Source organism: Harpia harpyja, chromosome 3 (assembly GCF_026419915.1).
Source record: "Harpia harpyja isolate bHarHar1 chromosome 3, bHarHar1 primary haplotype, whole genome shotgun sequence".
NCBI classification, from domain to species: domain Eukaryota; kingdom Metazoa; phylum Chordata; class Aves; order Accipitriformes; family Accipitridae; genus Harpia; species Harpia harpyja.
In genome coordinates this window covers 40,277,073-40,297,590 of record NC_068942.1, presented here as the reverse complement: position 1 = coordinate 40,297,590, position 20,518 = coordinate 40,277,073, and the positions used below count along the sequence as shown (strand labels likewise).

The window sequence follows — 20,518 nt, the reverse complement described above, 5'->3', positions numbered from 1 at the left end:
TGATCTTTTGAATTACATATAGAAGAACAACCACATTCCTGCTTTTTTCATCAAACCCCTGGTTGTATGTGCAAAAATCAAACTTAGCCCTCTGTGTCACATCACTGCACTTGGGCACTCATGGACTGTGTTGCCTGCCGTGCTCATAAGATCTTTTTAGGAGTGCTGTTGTGTGATCTGTACTCCTCTCTTCCACTAGTATGAACTTGTTTTTAGCTATATTAAAATGCATGGTGTTTAGATGAATGAATTCATTTTTGTATATACCCTTTTTTTTTTTTTTTTTAATCAGAATATTGTGCAAGACAGTTAACTGCCTTACAGAAAGCTGGGTTTTCTTCAGCCCATCAGTTAATTCATTCTGTGCAACAAGAAGCGTGCAGAAGTGTTACCTGCTAGACGTTAGAGAATGGTACCTGCTAGACATGTTGAAAATATTTGGATTCTGTACTAGCCTGCACCATCTGCGGTTGTTGACTTTCCGTTTTGGCTGTAAACCTAAATTCAGACATCCCAAAGAATAAGGAATCATCAGTGGCCTTTCCAACAGATAATTTTTTTGGAAGAAAATTTCTCTTCATCCTCTTTCAACAGTAATGTATTGTTTACTGAAGTTTATGTACAGAATGTACAAACAGGAAGATCGCCTTCCTGAAAAATACTTCATGAACAGTGCTGAAAGAGAGAGGACATGAAGTATTAAATCTGAAGTGACTTAAAAGATTACCATCTGGAAACATTTCTTAAACAACAAAAAAACCCAACCACCAACCCAAAAAGTGAAGGGCAGGGAAGAAAAAGAAAAGTTAAGGGAGTGCTGTGAAGGGGCTGTTATTTTACCGTGACCTAGAGAACTGTTCTTCACTTTCCATGTTGGTGAGGGGTTTGATCTTGAAACTAGATCTGTGGAGGATAAGTCTAAAGCTTAGCAGCAGGTAGCAGCAAATGTCCAAAGGACAGCATTTCAACGAGCAAAGTGGAGAAGAATTTCTTCAACTGTCAAGGCATGTTGTGGTTGTTGATCTGGTCAGGATGAATCCTTAGATGAGGTAAATGGCTGTCCAAAAAAGGATTGAGTCGATACTCGTGAGGAGATCAATCTGTGATGAGATTTTTTGCCAAGTGGATATATTCATATTCCCGTCCCAGCAAACAAAAGTTATTGTTAGCAGTGTGATTTTAAGTGTCATCCAGAAGGGATGTTGCCGTTTCTTCCATCACAACTCATTTTTAGGGATTATAATGCAGTGAAGTGCTAGGAAAACTTAGAAGTTAACTTGTTGCATGTAGCTGTTTTGGCTTTGTTAGTTACCTGCTTTTCTTCCATTTCTTTTTAGACAAAGAGAGTCTGATCACTGACAGTGGAAAACTTCATGCTCTTGATCTTCTGTTGACACGGCTGAAATCTCAAGGACACAGAGTTCTCATCTACTCCCAGATGACGCGGATGATTGACTTACTGGAGGTAGGAGAGCTATAACCTACAGAAGACGTTCTGAAGATGCAGATTTAGCAACAATGTTTTGGAGAAAATACTATAGTTTGGATGCAGCAAACCTGACGTAAAATTATTATACTGAAGGATACCCAGTAAATGCATTAATATGAGAATAAAAGAGCTGCCATACAAGGTTAGACTTAAGGTCCAGCCTAGTGTCATGCTTCCACGAGTGTACAACAGCAGATGGTATGGAGAAGATGTGCAAGAATAGTGATACATCACAATTAGTCTCTCAGCATCCAGCAGCTTGCAGCTCAAGGGCTTTCTGAGTCAGATGTGCCTTCTGTATATTCAGTAATCCTAAATGGATTCTTCTTCCTTGATATTGTTCAGTTGCATCTTGAGTCTTTGTAAGTTTTTGTCATTTGCACTGCCCTGTGGCAAGGGGGTTGCATGGCTTAATTATCCTCTTTTGCTGGTTTTGAACTGCTTCCTTCTATTTTCATTTGATGCCCATGTGTCATTTTATTGGACGGAAGACAGAGAACAGTGATTAATTTTACATTGTTTATGTTGCTTGTAATTTCACAGACTTTTACCATTTCCCTCTATCATCTTACTCCTGTGCAGAAGTTTGGTAGACATTAATAATAAGAGGTTCTCTGGCATGTATGATAGGAAAGAAATTGGGAATTAAGTCATTACTCATTATTTAAATACAGTCAGTCTGCCTCAGAAGGAAAAAAAAATCAGTATTTGATTAGCAACCATGCCACCAAAGAGCTAGTCTGAAGAGACATTAGTAGGAGAGCTATTAATTTGATTTCCTATTGGTAGTACTTATAATGATTACAAAGAGAAATACTTTTATTTCTCTGGGCTTCTGTTGAAAACAGCAAAGTTTGAGTTTTCAGCTGCATCTGAAAAAAGGAATATCTTGTGTCACAATGTCTCTGTCCCTTATCAGTGAAGGATTAGTAGTAATGACTTTTGTGACTATTGAATTCTGAGCAAGAATTAGGAGACTTGATGCACATTGGTTTCAAAGAGGCAATCCTGTTGAAGTTTTCTGACTGTGAATACATAGTAGGTGGGAAAATATTTGCATTTGGCAGTATAATTTCAGTACTGCTAAAATGTCAAGATCCTGTGATCCTTCAGCCATTAGTCCTAGGTGTACATGGGCTCCCTCAGCAGTGTTTGACATGGGATACCATCTTCTCCCCAATAAATTGAAGAGAAAAAGTGAGAAGCCTGAATCAATAGCCTGTATGAGCAGGAGAGCGTTTTAAGGTCAGCAGTTAATAGTTCAATAAAAAATCAGAAGCTGAATTTAGGTTTTGCTGCTGTGAGGAAAAACAGAACTTGAATGGTTGCAATTCTGTATTTTGGCTCTTTGCCCAGCATTGCTTCCTATGCCTGTCTTTTTGGCAAACATTGGACATGGTGCAGGTTTGTTGACACCCTGCATTACACCATGAAATTCATAAAGCTGAGTGTTTAGTGTGTCTGTCTTTTCTCTTAGCATTCCATTTTGAAGGCTTGGGAGCACAGCATTTTGCTATTTCACCTCCTAAATTCTCAACTTTACTTGTTGGGTTTTATTACCCAAACAAGCCACCTACCAAGTCCTCTGTTTTTCTTCTCCCTACCCATGTAACAGAAGCTGGAGTTAAGCAAGCTAAGAATCAAGCAAATACTCAGTTTTTAAAAAAATCCTTGCAAAAGTTGTGTAGTGGTAGATATTTATTTTTTTCCTGGCCAGAGATAGAATACATCCCCTCTGCCTACTTGAATATGAAACAACATAAGATGTCCTATTTCTTTTAACTGTATTTTGACTGTGTCAGTGTAACTGCTACGATATCATACTAACCTAATCTGTGCAGGGCAGAGAGCACAAAAGATTGTTTACAACGTTATAAAACCATGTTTGTTTGATTTAGCTTCAGCTGAAGAACTGCTGCTTAATTCAGCCAGTATAAAATGGCAGATACAAATACAAAGAGGAAAATTATTTTCTTTCAACAGAAGAGGATAAAGTATAAGTTCAGTACTGCTATTTCAGGCAGATGTGTATTTCATACTTTTTAAGATTGTGATGTTCGTTTTTCTCAATGTGATTGCTTTCTCCCGTATGGAAGAGTAATTGTCCATTATTTCAGTGGGAATCACATTGCATTCATGTGATGAGGGGTCAAATTATATTCTGCATGAAGTCAAATGTCTTAGTTACATTCTACCAAAAGTTTATTAGTTGTGTTAAAACATAAGAGTACTCAGTTTGGACTATGAAAACATGTTATGGTTTTTGAGAAAGTATCAGTGTCAAAGCCCAGAGGAGCACTGACTTTAACGGCACTGCATTCTTACCATACTCGAGTCATTGTGTGTTGTTCATTTCCTGTATAGGTACTCTGTTGCCAGGGCCACTTTCATTATTTTTCCTAGATTGATGCTTTTGGTGGCTTGGTGACCCCTTACACTAAGCAAGATTGGCAGGTACATTTTTCAAGCAGGTCTAGTATAAGTGTCTCCGTGACATTAAAGCTTCCCCATGAGGCTTCCTGCACCCCACCACTCCTTGTGGGAACTAGAAAAATGAGCAGTCATCAAGTGCCTTCCACAATTACAGTACAAACCAGGTATATTCCTACTTAAAGAGTTTCTTTGCCCTCTCTCTTTTTCTTTTTTTTTTTTTTCTCTCTAAAACCATGCCATTTTTATGAGTGATTAAAGCACTAAACAGCTGACAAGTGTAGTCTTAAGTTGCAATGCTTTTTTTTCTTTTTTGTGAATTGAAAGAATTTACTGTTAATATTTGGAAAAATAGTGGATAAAAACAGTTCACAAAAAAAGATGTTTCATACAAGCACTGTTACACTACTGTGAAGTATCCTTCTTGATCAAAGGAAGGTGGATGGAGGCAGACCAGAACCTGTTAAGCAGAGTGCTGAATAGATGATTAGCTAAAGGGTAATGTAGTAAGCTAGTTTGTGGGGTGGGGAGGACAACCTATGAATGCCTGTATTACAAGTGTAGAATAGCTTATTCTTTTGTAATTTGTGCCTTAGTGGAAACGTCTAAGGTCTGGGATAAGGATAAATGGAATGAAAGAAGTTGTTTTCTATTTGTGCTGAAGTTTGTTTAGAAGACACTAATGAAGAGATGGTTAATAGATGAGGGAAGACTAAATCAAGATGTTGAAAGATTGAATCATAAAATCATCACAAAAGACAGTAACAAAGAGATGGAAGGAAAAGGCCTTTGTGATAATAGAAAAAGGATTGATTAAATCTGGAGAAAAGGTCACATAATGCCTAATTGACAACTGTATCTCTCTGGTTTTAGTTGGTGACAGAAACCTGTCACAGAGGTGGAATAAATCAATAGTAAATTAGGGCTTGAGTGTGTGTGGTGAAGTAGCTGTTCTCTGCTTTAAACTTCTATTGTTGTGCTCAAGAAATCATACTAGCCATAAGCTCTGTTTTGTATAGGTAGACCAAGGGTGACTTTGGCAATTTCCCCATTGTTAATTTTATTTACCCATTTTTCTCTTTCATCTGCCATACATTGAAGCTTCTTTCCAGTACAGAAGTCTTTTTCCCAGGTTCCTTGCAATATGGCAGCTCTTTCACCTTTTCTGCAGTAGTGAAGCAGAACAAAAAGGAACAGGAGCCCTGAAGGATAGGGTGAAAAGGAGAACTGAGCATGATACTGTCAGAAGGTTCATTAGAGTGCAAGCACTGCCATGTCTTCTCACAGCACATCAGTTCTGTATCTGCTGTGGAGCAAGATGAATCCAATAGTTCTTGCTGCTAAAGCGCCATCTGTTTCCTTTCTGTCTTCGGTAGCAGTCACAGCATCTCAAAAAGACGCATGCACCAGTAGGGTTAAATCTAATGAATGTAACTAGTAGGAGTTGCATCTTGTCAGCATGGATCACAGTTAAAATATCAGAGGGTATCTTTCCAAAGAAACTCTATGGATATCTGTATAGTCTGAAGAGCTTTCCAAGTAATTCAGATTTTATTGATAATTGCACAGGTATCAGAAAATGCTGAGTACCTTAGAGCATGAAAAATGTCTCTCATTGGAAAAAGCCTTTGCCTAAAACATTCCTGATTGATGCCATTTGATTTGTGTCCCAGGCAATGGTTTCAGCTCTGCTGCTTGGCATGAGCTGTGGGCTTACACACCAATGTAATATTCAAAGTGTTCGTGTATGCAGTGAGATTCACAGGCTCTTTACTAGCGAGATAAAGCCTGCACAGGCATTACTGTACAGTACTGGGTTTTTAAAACCACTTGTCAAATAGTTTAAAATCATCAGGGAGCAGAGAGAGTAGGTTTGTTAGGAAAGGTTCGCTTACACAGTCAAAGCTCAGGATTTAGTAAAAATTTAGACTTTGTGAAAACAGACTTCCTAGTTTAGTGATTTTATTTACCTATTTGTTATAGAAAAAGGCATGTACCATAACATTGTCTGCAGTGCAGCAAATGCATACCCGACTCTGAACTGACATCATCATCTGTCTCTTATATGAAATGCAAAAACTGACGTATGATTGAGTAGCTTTAATTTCTGAATTCCTAAAGTATCGCTTACATAAGATTGATTATAGCATATTTGTTGATGACATTTAGGGATAATTTTTTTTTTTAAAGTAGCAGTTCTGTTTTTATTGTTTTTTCTGGGAGAATCAAGACTGAACAGTTTCAAGAGCAACTATATTTTTCTGGTGTGTGTTCTTTGCAGGAATACATGGTTTATAGGAAACATACCTATATGAGATTGGATGGTTCTTCAAAGATTTCTGAACGAAGGGACATGGTAGCAGATTTTCAGAACAGGTAATGTATTTTACAAGGTGTTTCTGTGCTAAATTATGTGTAGATAGAGAGTTGGTATAAGATGTAATGGAAATAAATGAAATTTGCACTTAAATTATCATTCCTGATATCAGATGGATCTCGTTTATCTGAAGCATTTTCTAGGTGGTTTGCTGACCAGGAGTCACTGGTGTTGATATTGAACCCAGTTGTATTTAGGAATTGGTCATCTGTGAAACAGTATTGGAAGCAATTTTAGTGTACCCACCTATTGTGCTTCTTGCCATTCCAAATATGCTGTTGCTTGTAAAGAAGCTCAGTATAAAGGCAGCAAATGTTTGTTGTTTATTATATACTCTGACAATTGACACTGTGAAGATGAGATTGAAAATCTTGCATATGCTAGAGCTTTCAAAGTGACCTAGTTTTCTGCAAAACAAACTATTTAAGCATGTTTTATTAAGAAATCTTAAACTAATGTACAAGTGATAAAATGGGGATTTTATTAGATAGTAAGATATGCTAAACCTTTTCATTTATTAAAACAAAATGGATTCTTGCCATTTTTATGAGCACATCAGGAAAGAACAGTGTGTAATCATCGTATTTGAAGTTAATATATTTTAGTATAACTTTGTCTCTACTAGGGTGCATTATTTTTAATGATTTAATTTATCATTATTAAGTTTCCTTTTAATCATGAGTTATAGCTTGACAGGGTGTCACTTTGGTATGGTAGTTCACAGTAAGGTTACCCTTCCTGAATGTTGATGTGAGCTTGTAAGAAGGTTGCTTTTCTTTTTCAGAGGAGTTAGGTTCATAGATTGTTGTTTATTGCATGGTGAAAGCAGCATTCTAGACTAGAGAATAGTCCTTGCATTAGTGGTCCCAAGGTATCACAGCTGAAGATAGGAGGGGAAGCCATATACAGCCTTTCAGGCCACTGGTTCATGAGGCTTAAAGACCTGAAGGACTGTGTTGCAATGATGAGTCTTATAGTGAATTCCTCAGAGCAATAAAACTTGAAAAGAACGCATGCCAAATACCTGAAGTAAGTGAGAGGACCATGCAGTACCTTTCTTCCTGTTTCCAGGTGTCAGAAACAGGTTTCTTGCAGGTTATGATGTCCTCCTGGAATCCTGACTCTTGTTCTTGTAAGGTTCTTTAACCAAAAGAAGTGAAGAAATTTGTTTTTGTTAATGAACAGAATTTGGTTTTATTAATGAATAGAACAACTGAAGGAAAATAATCATTTTGGCAGGAAATCCCTTTGAGATGTAGGTCAGCCAGTGTAAACAAGAATTCCTATTAAAATGTTAGTTGAGTTCCTCTTATATACGATATACTTATGAGAAATATTTCCAGGAAAAAAGCCTGACTGAGACTAAACTGTCCTGCAGGATATCCTAGCAGGGTGCTGAAAACATATAGCTATAGAATGATAATTTGTTCCTGTAGTCTGTGGCACTGTCCACTTTCTTTCCTTCCCATATGGCATTTCCAGAAGCATTTCACAGCTGGATGTTCAGGTGACTGTCTATATGCACGTTCCACTATTGTCACAAGAGTGAAAAGATTTCCTGGCCAAGGATGGCCTACATGGCAAGCAGGCATCTGCTGACTCTTTTGGCCTTGTACCTGCAAGATAAAGTCTAGAGACTGACAGCTCAGCTTCAGTTCCTCCCAGCTGCCCGTAGCTCAGAATGGATTTTTGTACTCTTAGATTTTGGACTGCCAGAAACCTTTCTAATTTTAGAGTTCTTGGCACTTTTTTTGTGTGTGTTAATTCATAGTTTTCATAATAATTTCTGTTGTCTATTGGTAATTTCCTTAGGGGGGCAGGGGGAAATTGGACAAGAATGGGTTCTTTGAGAGTCCGTTTTTTATGATACAGACTTGCCAGCTACTTGTGAATGTCGTGGAGTTTGAGTCCTGAGAAAATAGTTCTACTTGACCTGCAAGGATATGGATTCCAAACCCCTTAGTTTTTTACATTTGTTGAGTTGTACTAGCATATGTGTAATAGCCTGCCATACAGTCACACTTCCTCCAGGGAGGGCAAGAAAGACCTTAGATTTGATGAGTGGACTTTCAAGGACAGGCTGCCTACACATAGTTAGTCAAGAAGGAAATGACCCATGCTGCTCATTCAGCAGGAGTTTCTGGTGCTTTACGTGCATGCACTAGTGTACAGACAGTGTGGTACCAAAAGAACGTGGCATTGCAGAGTGTCTTCTCTTAAGCAGAGGGCCTTGTTCTGTCACTGTCAAAGTACAGTATGTCAGCCTCTTTGGAGTCCTTACTGGTACTGTCTGCTTTGTTTGCATCAACCTGTTCACAGATCCATATGGTGTTAAACACTTTTAAATACCGCTGACCCCCCAGTGGCACTAGTGAGGTTTACAACCTTAGCAGAAACCCTGATTTTGCTGTTACACTTGTGTTTTCATCAGTACTTGGTCATCCTACGTATAGACCTGTCTCCTTTGTCTTCTGCGTGCACAGGGTTAGAACTGCCATTGAATCTCAACATCCATTGTTCATTTTGTCTGACTCCTCAGACTGTAGCTAGGGCTTAATGCACTGTTACAGGTACTTGACTAGTGTGCCCCACCTTCCTCAGTTATGTAAAGGATTGTTAGGCTTAGAGGATTATTCCAAGTCAGGTATTGGGATGCCTCATCTCTCTCTTAGCAGCCAGCATCCCTAAATCTGGTGCCAGCAAGTCTAACCCTTGGGGCTAGTATGACTGTATTAGGGTTTGTGGATCTCCCAAGGAGGTGTTCAGAGATAGCTTTCCTGAAGTGTGTTGTGGAATGACAATCTATATTCTACTACAGCCTTCTGTCTGGAGGGCCACGTTTGCCAAAGGCAACTGGTTTGTCATCAATTTTTATGCTGTCTGAGGAGCCCCAAGGTACGTAAATGTAAGACAGCTAGTGTAGACTGAAAATGCTCCAAGGTGGGAAGGACAGCATGTGTGCAGTAATAATGGAGTCCACTTACAGACGGTGTGTTTCAAAGAAATTAGAGTGAAATGAATTACTCTTGCTTTTGTGCGGTATCTGATCATTAGTACTGTCTACATCCTTGAAACATTTTATGGTCAATCACAACTGAATTGTTACATAACTATCTTGAAATGAACCAATTTATTCTCATTTTACAGGTAAGAAAAGTGGACAAAAGAGATTAGAATTTTTAATTTGAATCAGCAACACAATTAGGACTAGACTTGAGAAGTTCTTAGACTGAAGGACTTCTGTTTGTGCCAATGGACCCTTGTCCTTTTGTAACGTACCTCTATATTTGCCAGCTTGCCTTTATATTAAGATTATTCTTCCTGCCTGCCCCCCCCAAGTTGTTTGTTCTGTTCAAAGCACCGAATTTAGAACAAAACTTGGATCTACACAGTTTCAACACTTATTTTTCTTTCTTTATCAATTGAGCATTGTTAAGGCAAGATATTTTAACATTGATCAGTTCTATGAAACAATAAATTGTTCTTTGTCCATATGAAATCTTCATTTCCAATGTGGGCAAGGTAAACAAGCCCTGGTTTGTTTTGATAGAGATTAATAAGCTGCTATTGCAAACCAAATGTTTGCATGTTCTGACACTCCTGATTTGTAGATTATCTTGTCTCACTCATTCATATGTGTTTTTTTTTCTTGACCATGAACAGCACAAAATGTTCCGAAGTGTTCAAGTAATAGAAATAGCCCTGATCATTTAATATGGGTCAAAAAATTTACTTCTGTGGTTATTTCTTGTTCATCGTGCACAAAATAAGGGGTTTTTAATCTTTCCTCTACAGGAATGATATTTTTGTGTTCCTGTTAAGCACAAGAGCTGGAGGCTTGGGCATTAATCTTACAGCTGCAGATACGGTAGGTGAAGTTTGGTAAAGTAATACAGAATAAAAAATTGGCTTACTGTTGTTTAGTTTTCAGTATAAGTATTTCTTTGCTTTTCCTGCCTCATATGCCTCCACCCACCATTTTTCCCAAGTTGCTCATCTCCTGCCTCCCAGCCTCATGATTTCTGGAAAGTTGGTCTTTTTGTGTGAAAGTTGACACTCTTTACCATGCTGATCAATATTTTTTAGTACTGCCATTCACATAATGAAATTGAATAACCTTGTTTACTTTGCTCATATTTACAATATAGTATTACCTTCATGATAAAGTTGTGGAATATTGGACACCTGGTACACAGTTTTTGGTTGTAGTTGGACATATCTTTCTTCTCCCCACATACTTTAGTACCAGAGTCTAGAAAGGAGTTGGATGACTGAGGGGGTCTACAGATGCAAATGACACTTTCATACAGTGAATGATGTTTCATGTATGACTGCTCTTAAGGTTCAGCTGCAAAGGAATCAGTAGAACAGGTATCAGTTGCCCTTTTTGCTGTGCACAGAAGAATGAAGCAATGCCTCTAAAAGTACCAAGTCATTTGTAGTTGAATATCAGCTAGTCAGGAAGGATAAATTGCTTCCCACCTACTCACCTAAGGTGTAAATACATACTGATGTAGGTGAATTGCAAGGATTTGCACTCTGGATCAGCTGCCACTAATCACTAGGGAAGGAATACTGACCTACATGAACCATTTTTCTCTTCAATAACAGCTATTCTTGTGTTTCTAACCCAGTACCTCGCGTGGATGCAGATTTGACCCCAAGACAGACGTAATCCTTAGCCACACAAAGCCAAAGATCTCTGAATCAAAAATATTACTTTTTTTTTTTTTAAATATCCCATCATATCTTGCTGTCACTTAAATCAGAAGAAAGCAAGTATCTGTAGGATTTTCAGGGTTGAAAAGTTCTCTCAATTGAAGTTGCTTCAACAGAGGAAATAAACAGATGGAAGCACAGGCATGCTCCTGCAGGCTCCTTGCACAAGCATTTTTAGTTCTGTGGTTTTGTAACTTCCTGAATACTTTGCTGTCTAAAATTTTTTTTTCAATGTTTCTGTTTTGTGTGCTTACTGTGCATAAAGTACCATTGGAATGATAGGGCAATATGAATGTAATGTGGCATTTCAGTTTTGTAGTAAAAGGACTAGAAGTGTTAGACTAGACTAGACTTTATCCAGGTTTGAAAGAAAAAAAACCTGGAGTGTTACTTTTCACGTGAAATTCTAATTTTATGGGCTTTTTCTTCTTAAGGTAAGTAACACTAAAATGGGTTCATGATGTGGTTAGCCTATAATTAATTACAAGACGGTGATTTAATGTGGTGACAAACTTAGGAATTTTGTGCCTCCAAAGCAGATTTGTTGAAGAAGGTACTAAAGACATTCTGTGGAAATTGAAACATTCACAGTGTCAATTAGTTTGAATTCATCTGAAATGCAATGGAAAAGACTTAATACGACTGGGCAAAGCTAGGTTAATACAGCCTGCAGTGGAGTGGTAATTCTGGGGGGTGTACAGTAGAACTTTTATTTTTATCAGTGTATTGGATTTTTGTTTGTTTAATCACCAGGTGCTCTAAATGAATGGTTTCATTTAATCCTTTCTGTTCTGGTGTTCTTTTGCAGGTAATTTTCTATGACAGTGATTGGAACCCAACAGTAGACCAGCAAGCCATGGACCGGGCGCACAGGCTGGGTCAAACAAAACAAGTCACTGTGTACCGGTTGATATGTAAAGGCACCATTGAGGAGCGCATCTTACAAAGGGCTAAGGAAAAGAGTGAGGTAGGAATAAAGAAATCATCTGGAACAAGAAGTTACAGAAACGGTGTCAGAAAACACGTATCAAAATGAGTGAAGAAACAGAAAAAGTATCTGCAGGGAGACAGAAGAGAAGCCAAAAGGGAGTGTCTTTGTTCAAATAAACAAATCTGTGTCCCTAACACAGCAGCATTACAGCTGCATTGTATGAACTAGGAAGAAACTGATTATTTACACTGACTTCATGAAAACTATTTCTTATGATCCAGTGAAACTACTCATGCTTCTTTTAGACTAGAGCTTCTGTCTTTGCTGTGTCAGGGCTACTGATTCCTCTCGTGTTATACCACAGCTGAATCTTTTTTTAAAGACATTTTGAAGGTAATCAAGTGAAAATTATTTGAGGTGTGAGGGTTGCCAGAAGTGCTCAGTGTCCTGCAGCATCAAGCAGTAAGTGTATTAGAAACTTTAAACCTCATGACACTTTATTGGCCAGAAAAAATTAAGCAGATTCACTTTCTTTGGCAGCAGTAGGTATACTATATACAACATTCAGATGTTTTGTGTACTCAGGGTGTCTTTTAGGTTTTGTATTAATTAGATGCTGATCATGGTGCTGCAGCAACTGAAGCATCTCCAGCTGAATGCATTCGTGTTTCCCATGTTGAAACTTACCCATTTTCTCTAGGATACTGCACTAGAGTCACCTGATACCAACCTGAAAATAAAGTGTAGTCTTTTTGCTAGTGATCCAGATCATCAAAATAGACTTATGCTAAAGCTTGTTCTCTTTTGCCAAGTTGTAACTCTTCTTTGTTGCTTTTGAATTTGGGGAGGGAGGGGGGCTATATACTTGCAGTAATAGAGGTTGAGTGAATTGCTTAAACTGAGACACTGACTCAATATGGAGATTCAGTTTTCAGTCAAGGAGGCTAAAAATGTTGTATCCTTTAAGAATGTGATCTGCATGATCCCCTGTGCAGATTACTTGAAAAATTGGATTGGCAATTTATACCTGACAGGAGTACTGCTGTATTTTTTCTTTTTGTTCAGCAGTATATTAATACTATTATCATTTGTTGTTTGTTACATGGTGCTTTAGAAGAAGTGCAGCTTTGCACAAGGAATGGCAATTTACTGCTTTCTAGCTCGGTTGCTTCTCATATTTTATACTCTTAATTATACTCTTAAGAAATCTTCCCTGAAATTTTGCTACTAACTTTGGTATGGTAGAAAAGCTGAGTCAATTCCGTCTTACACAGATGTGCTGGCATCTTTTTTTGGCTGGCTTTCAGTGAAAGGTAGTGAGAATGGTTCAAGGCTGCTTTGAGTAATTTTTCCTTTTTTCCTCTCCTATCTTTTTTCCTTCTAGATCCAACGAATGGTTATTTCAGGTGGCAATTTCAAACCTGACACCTTGAAGCCAAAAGAGGTGGTCAGCCTTCTGCTGGATGATGAGGAACTAGAAAAGAAATGTATGTGAAATTCGTGTTGCAGCATTTTCCCCATCTCCCACTTCATTAGCTTACAAAATCTCTGGTTTTATCTCTACAAACATATGTATTGCTGATAACAACTTCTGTTTCCTGGCTCTTTTTGTATTGCTAACTCTTGTTAGTACAAGCTGGTTTCATATCAGTGAAAGATGAAGTTGTGCAAGAGAGACATGATGATGCGCTAAAGTTTTTATTGGCACTCATTCAGGATCATTGCATTGTTCATGAATGACAAAGCTTCGACAAGAATTATGTAGGTCATAACAAGAAAAGTATTAGTAAAAATGCTGTATTTCATCATACTTTTGAAGCTGTATTAGAGGTATATGCTTTTATGTTGCTTGAAAGAAGAATTTCGAGTAATTTGGATACAAATAGTTTTAATACAGTAGTGTTTTCAATGTGGTTGAGTTTTAATACAGCTGACTTTTCTCCACAGTTCTGTTAGAACTAGAATTTCTTGTAAGTTTCATGAAAGGATATGAAATATTTTTCCAGTGGTGACAACTCTGTATTTCTTTTCTGGCAGTGCGTCAGCGTCAAGAAGAGAAGCGACAGCAGGAAGAAACAAATCGTGTGAAGGAACGTAAACGTAAAAGGGAAAAATATGCTGAAAAGGTACTTTGATGCAAAGGAGGTTGCCTGTGTTAGTGATAGAGCTGGAAGAGCTTCAGGCTCACTATTATGTGGTGTGGAAACATTTTATGCAAAGGCAGACTAATGAGTAAAGCCTTCTTCCCTTCAGCATTGAATATCAATCTGTGGCACTTCCTTACACAGAAGAGGGATATTACAAAATACGTAATGCATAGTTAACTGTATTTTAATATCATGAGCAAGTTGAAAAACAAGGAAGTACTGCGTACCCAAACAACACTGTAGATCACAGTAGTCTACACACAACAATTTGAAGACTCATGCTTGAAAAAACCAAAATGATCAACTGATCATTCTATAGCATATAAAATGGTGACTTAATCAAGATTTTGTTCTGCAAGGACAAAAAGGGAGTGTAAATGAAACATCAAACACAGATAAAACCTATATAGTTATGTGGCTTCTGTGGAACAAGGGGAAGATCAGTTTGTTTAGAAAAGATCGTTAAAACTAGTTTATGAAAAATCTGAATTTTTGAGACAGGGAGGCTTTGCATTAATTAATTGGAATTTTGTGTAATGGTAAGGAATTTCAGGCTCACTCCAAAAGGTAATGGAAATCAAAGTAATTCTGTAAGTAATTCTCCATCATTCCAGCTATTTTAGAAATAGAAGAAAAAAAACCCAAGCCCTACTTAAATCTAAAGAAGGAGCCTTTAAGGGATCTGTTACTGTGTCCTTCAGAAACTTGTTCTGGGAAATTCTGGACATGGCATTCCTGGAGTTATAATACTGCATTAGAAGTTGAGATTTGGGGTTGCTTATTCCCTTTCCTCTGTTTTATCGTCTTTTTCATTCCTGGTACTGTTTTATTTATTTCAGAAGAAGAAGGAAGATGAATTGGATGGGAAGAGAAAGAAAGAGGGCATGAACCTTGTGATCCCATTTGTTCCCTCAGCTGATAACTCCAACCTGTCTGCTGATGGGGATGACTCCTTCATTAGTGTAGACTCTGCCATGCCCAGCCCTTTCAGTGAGGTAGGACTCACTGCTGCTTTAAGCTATATGCTATTTCAGTTGTAGCCTTACATCTTGTAGGATTCTTGCTTTGTTATCTTAGCTAGTGTAGAACTTCAAGTATGTGGGGAACCATGGAAATGAAAATAATTTATTGAAAACGCAACAGCTGCTAATGGTGCCTTACAGCTCCTCATGTTATTTGACGTTTCATTATATCCCTCTTCATTCGCTCTCTGCCTCCCTTTCTTACAGCATGTTCATGCCCTGACTCTCCGCCCTTTCAGCCCCTGGAATTTTTGCATTCCTGCCTGCAGTCCCACTTACTGTCTTCCTACTTTCTTCTCCCTCTTTCTTGCCTTTGTCATGCTCACATTTATAACTGTGTGCCTTTTTCAATACCAGTACCTTCCATAGCAAAAACAGTCTCTTTCTGCTCCTGGACCAAACAGTATCCCTCAAATAGCACCTTGACATTCAGTGTCTTCGTACGTACTCCTCGCTAGTCTCATCTACATCTCCTTCTCTGTTTCCTTCCTTGCTTCTGATTCTGAATTAGTGTGGGGTTTTTCCTCTGGAATTTAAGTTTTAAATTCTCAGTGGCACACATCTTACTTTCCTTCATCTTTTTGTAAAGAATTGCAAACTGGTTTTGGCAGCAAATGATTTCGTTCTGTACCGTGTTGATTAAGGTTCCTATGTTGCATTGTTCCCTTATTGACCAAGATTTTTTATTAGCAGTAGCCGGAGGTTAAGAATCCTATTGTTTTCTTTCTTGCAGTTGAAGGTGCACGGTTGAACAGCAGTTCTCTTGAATCTCTGCTGAGACCATTAGTCTCTTGCTTCTTAACATCTGTTTTCATGAATTGAAATTAAGTAGCTCCTGGAGGTCTTTACTGCTGCTCAGCATGTATATAGAGGGTGTGCTGTGATTAGGCAGATCCTGTATCATGCTGGTAGTCTCACATAGAGAAAAAGAGAGAGAACAGAACAAGTACCAATTAATTACTTGTGATTGTATGTCTGTTAAAGATCTTACTATGTTTGTACCCTTCCCTTTCCTAACTTGAGAAGTGAACGGCTTTATTCTCTGTCATGTTTAGATATCCATTAGCAGTGAATTACATATGGGCTCTATCCCTCCCGATGAGAGCAGTAGTGATATGCTTGTGATTGTGGATGATCCAGCTTCTTCAGCACCTCAGTCAAGGGCAACAAACTCTCCTGCTTCCATTACTGGCTCAGTTTCAGATACCATGAATGGTCAGTACTTTTGCCTTGATTTACTACTAACATTTATTAAACGTTGACTTTGTATGTCTATGTGATAAATTTTCTGCATTTTAACCAGAGTATATGCATGGTTGGCAAAATCTGGGGAAAAAATTGCCTGTTCATTGAGAAATTATTTATGATTTGATAGGAAATCTGTTTATCGTCTGTCATTCACCACACTTTCCTCTTTTCTGTGTTAGTTACTCTTAAAAGTTTTGTCCTTTGTTCCTGTGTTACAGAGGGCTCGCCTTCCATTATGTGCATATTACCAAATTACAGACAACCACAGAACTATTAATCTCTAAGCTTTTCTTTGAATTTGCTGTTGGGCTAATAAGCAGTTGTCTATTTCCAATAGGTGATTGGAGCAGCTGTAATTTTAAATAATGGCAAATGTTTTTAGCTACCATAGTTTTTCTATACTGACATAAGTAGAGCCATAGTTCTTGATGAGCTTCTTTAGAGATAGCAGATGGCAGAAACTTCATATCTATCTTCAAGTAAGAAAATGCTTCATCCTGATGTAGAACCTAAAATCCTCCACCTATTTGTGGATTGGATTCATAATAATAATGACAAGTAGCTGGCTAGAATAAGATGTGGTTAATGAAGAGTAAAGTGTTGTATACATAATTTCTTTTCATGGGATCGCTGCTTGCTAACAGTGTCCATATTAATGTAGATGAAAGTATCAGTTAATAGGAACAGTACTAATGTAAATGGTGGTAGGTAGTTAGGTGCTGTACTCATTTGCGAGTCACCCGAAATACTATAGCAGTTACTGTTTTAACATTCTTTTCTTGTTAAGGTGTTTCAATGCAAGATACACCTCTCACTGGGAGAGGCCAGTCAGGTCGAAGCCGGGGTCGACCTAAAGGGTCGGGCAGTGGATCAAAAGGCGGCACCGGGAAAGGCAGAAGCCGGAAATCAATAGCAGGAAGTGCAGCTGCAATGGCAGGTGCCAAAGCAGGGGCAGCAGCAGCCTCTGCAGCAGCATACGCAGCGTACGGGTACAACGTCTCTAAAGGTATGTGGGGAAGGGGAGGCAGCAGACTACCCAGAGCAGAGCCAACCACATGAGTTTGGGTGATTGTTGTTTACAGCCTGTCAAAAAATACATAAAAAGTGTTGTTGGTATTGCTTGTCCATTATATTCCAAGATCCAAGCAATACACGATGTGACATGGTAATGGTGTGAGAGGATAGCCAGTTTCACCACAGATGACCTTGAGAAGCGAGTCCTGCAGAAGTTTTGTCTGCCCTTTGAATTATCTCACACCAAGTATTTTTCCTCTTGTTTTTTATTTTGGTGTCCAGCCAAATGAGATAGTGTTGTTTATCCCGTGGGTATGGCTGTGGCTTTCCTGCATTGCTGTCATGTTGAAGTTACAGCATCAGGTTCCAAAATCTGCTAAACTGATGGTGACGGAGCTTCAGCATTACACCAGCTGAAGGCGGCCCAGGGTATAACTGCAAGACGTTTTGTATCTTAAGGACATCCCTCTTCATTGAACTCTGATAAACCATGAATACAGGGTGGTCTTAGGACCGACTGTTAGTATATTGTTTGTTGTTGAAGAGCCACAGGTGGAGTAATACGCTTACATGGAATTTGATTCTCTTTTCCATTGCTAGGCATGTCTGCAAGTAGCCCTCTACAAACAGCAATTATTCGGCCTTCTGGACTTGCAGATTTTGGACCTTCAAGCGCCTCTTCTCCCTTGAGCTCCCCTTTGAGCAAAGGAAACAGTGTTTGTGGGACCCCCAAAAGCTTAAACCTGACCAGCAGTCTCATATCAGAAACTCCAATTCGGAAGCAAAGCAAAGGTGCCCATACCTCAGGTGGTCGGTAGTAATTTTGAACCCCCAAAGCTTGTCTGAACTGTGTTGGCTTTCAGAGTAGACCACCCTGCCAGTTGAAGGCATGCAAACGAATGCCTTGTTGCTGTCCAGCACGTGTGTGAAAAGAAAATCAAAGCACAATGGGAGCAGGTGGTTTATGTGAGCACTTTGATTATGTGTATTCCAAAAAACTATCTTTGCAGATGCTGCGAGGAGGGAAGGGAGTCTGGGGTAACTGGGATAAGTGATAGCTTGTGTTTTATTGACACATCTGACAAAGCTTCCCAAGAAGGCATCCAGCTACTCCATGCAATACCCTGCAGCTGTGTGTGCTTGAAGACACACCAGTACACTTTCTCTCTTGTAGCTTGAGGTGGAACCCAGTGTTAGTTTTATCCAATGAAATCAGTATCTGAACCCCAGGATACTGTAGAGTCACAAGACATTTCTGTACTGGCAGCTGGTCAGTGTATGTGCGGGGGTAATTGGGGGCTAAGCTGAAGATGACGTGTAATCAGAAAAAATCTTGATTCTTCTAGTGTGGGCCTCTGGGTTCTTTAAAGGTTTGAAATGCAAAGGAAGGCGTCTCAGGTGGTTTCCAGGGAATGGACTCTTTTCAGCACCGTTTGTCCGGAAGAGGTTCAGAGCCGCAGAATGCAGAGCGCTGGCAGGCCTAGTGAGAGCAGCAGCAGCACTGCCTCTGCTTCACGCAGTGGAAGAAACCACAAGCAGTGGTTTGGTTTGCATTTCAGAGTTCTCATCAGCATGAACACTCTCTGTGTTCAGAATGATTCCTCCCACTTTTGAGGTGTGCAGAACTCTTAAAAGCTTAGAAACAAAATAAAGCTCCATTTGTACAAATCTCAAGAAGAGGGAAAGCTGAAGTGCCGAGGAGGAGTTTGCTGCTGCTCCTCTCACTGTGCCATAGCAGAGCATGGTTCTGCAGCTTGCAGTGCTGCGAGGGTAGCAACAAAAAACAGTCCTGAGAGAGAGAGGCCTGTGCCATTCCCCCTTCCAGCCAAATCCTGGGAAAAAAAATTGTCTTGTATCCCAGCCATCCATTGACTGTTCTTCTAGTGTGTTTTCCCTTCATCTTTGTGATCATCACACATACTAGCTTGGTTGAGTTCACTGCGGTGTGCGGGTACCAGTAGCCATGTCCCGTAAGGCTGATAGAAGGCAGCGCTGCCAGTGCCCATCTGTGTTCTCATTCTCTGGTTGCTCCTTCCCCGTTCTCAATGCACAACCTCCCCCGTAGCCCCTTGCTTTGCTGTAAGCATTGTCTGGATTGCACTGAGATTTAAGTGTGGGGCAGTTCTTCTGTCTGACACATTGAATTAAAAGGCTGTTCTGCCGGGGCACTTTCATCCCTTGAGAGAGAAGCAAGCTGAGTTGCAGGTCTGGGCTGTGACAGTGGAAGATAACTTTTTTTATTATTATAATTTTTTTCCAACCCCAAATCCTTTGCCTGGCGTCCTACAGTGTGGAGCGAGTGCTTCCTGTTGGCTCTGCCTCTAATTTGCACACCTGAAAATAGCAGAACTGAGCTTAGTTAGATTGATTTTTAAACAGATTTGCAGGGGATAATTGAGGGGGAGGTGGTGTTTAATTAACTCATGAAGACTTCCCCCTTCCCCTCCTATTCACATGTATATATGATATTTAGAGGGAATCAGACAAATGCCAAGCCTTTTTTTCTCTTTGAATGTGCTGTCTATTTTTATAACTGAACTTGTACATATGTATAAAGAGAGACACATCTTTCTTTTACTAACTGGAGAAGAAAATCTTAAATAAAATGGAGTGAGATAATTTTATGTAAATCAGTGTCTTTGTGTTTTTTATGCATATAGTAGTATGAATGGGAGGATTAGGGAAGAGAGCATGGAAGATGTGCATCTGGAAATGCATCTGGAGACATATGTTGCTCAATGTAATGCTCTAGAGGGTCTACACTCTTCCAAGTATCACGTTTGTAACCTTTTTCAGTTACAACTGTACCCTTATCGCATGTCTGTATTCACTGATTATAGGTGGTGTGCAGCAGATCACAAGAAAAAAGAAGCAAGTATAATATGTGTAATTACATAGTACCTGAACTATGATGGTTGAATTCAATACAGTTGATTGTTTTGGGACATCATTCTCTACAGTTTTTTCTTTTTCTTCCTTCAGTGGGAGTTGAAAGGACTTTCTTGCGTGCAGTCTTGATTTTCAAACTGCTAGACAGTTGCATCAATTTGTAATCCAAAGTGGAGAGAAAAAAATAATTTGTAACTTGAAAAGATTGCAAAAATGTAATGTGTACAGTTGCCTGCTATACTTTTGGAAGAT

At 39.0% G+C, this 20,518-nt stretch overlaps 1 protein-coding gene across 1 annotated transcript in view; it reads left to right on the top strand.

Moving 5' to 3' along the window:
- Positions 1–20,007, top strand: part of INO80 (INO80 complex ATPase subunit) — a 69,906-nt gene extending 49,899 nt beyond the window's left edge. The window contains exons 27-36 of the mRNA XM_052782118.1: positions 1,338–1,465; positions 6,201–6,295; positions 10,092–10,164; positions 11,824–11,982; positions 13,331–13,433; positions 13,984–14,072; positions 14,933–15,088; positions 16,171–16,330; positions 17,151–17,369; positions 17,978–20,007. Of these exons, the coding sequence (XP_052638078.1) occupies positions 1,338–1,465; positions 6,201–6,295; positions 10,092–10,164; positions 11,824–11,982; positions 13,331–13,433; positions 13,984–14,072; positions 14,933–15,088; positions 16,171–16,330; positions 17,151–17,369; positions 17,978–18,195 (1,400 nt within the window). The 3' untranslated portion in view covers positions 18,196–20,007. The remainder of the gene's footprint in view (positions 1–1,337; positions 1,466–6,200; positions 6,296–10,091; positions 10,165–11,823; positions 11,983–13,330; positions 13,434–13,983; positions 14,073–14,932; positions 15,089–16,170; positions 16,331–17,150; positions 17,370–17,977) is intronic.
- The last annotated feature ends 511 nt before the right edge of the window (positions 20,008–20,518 follow it).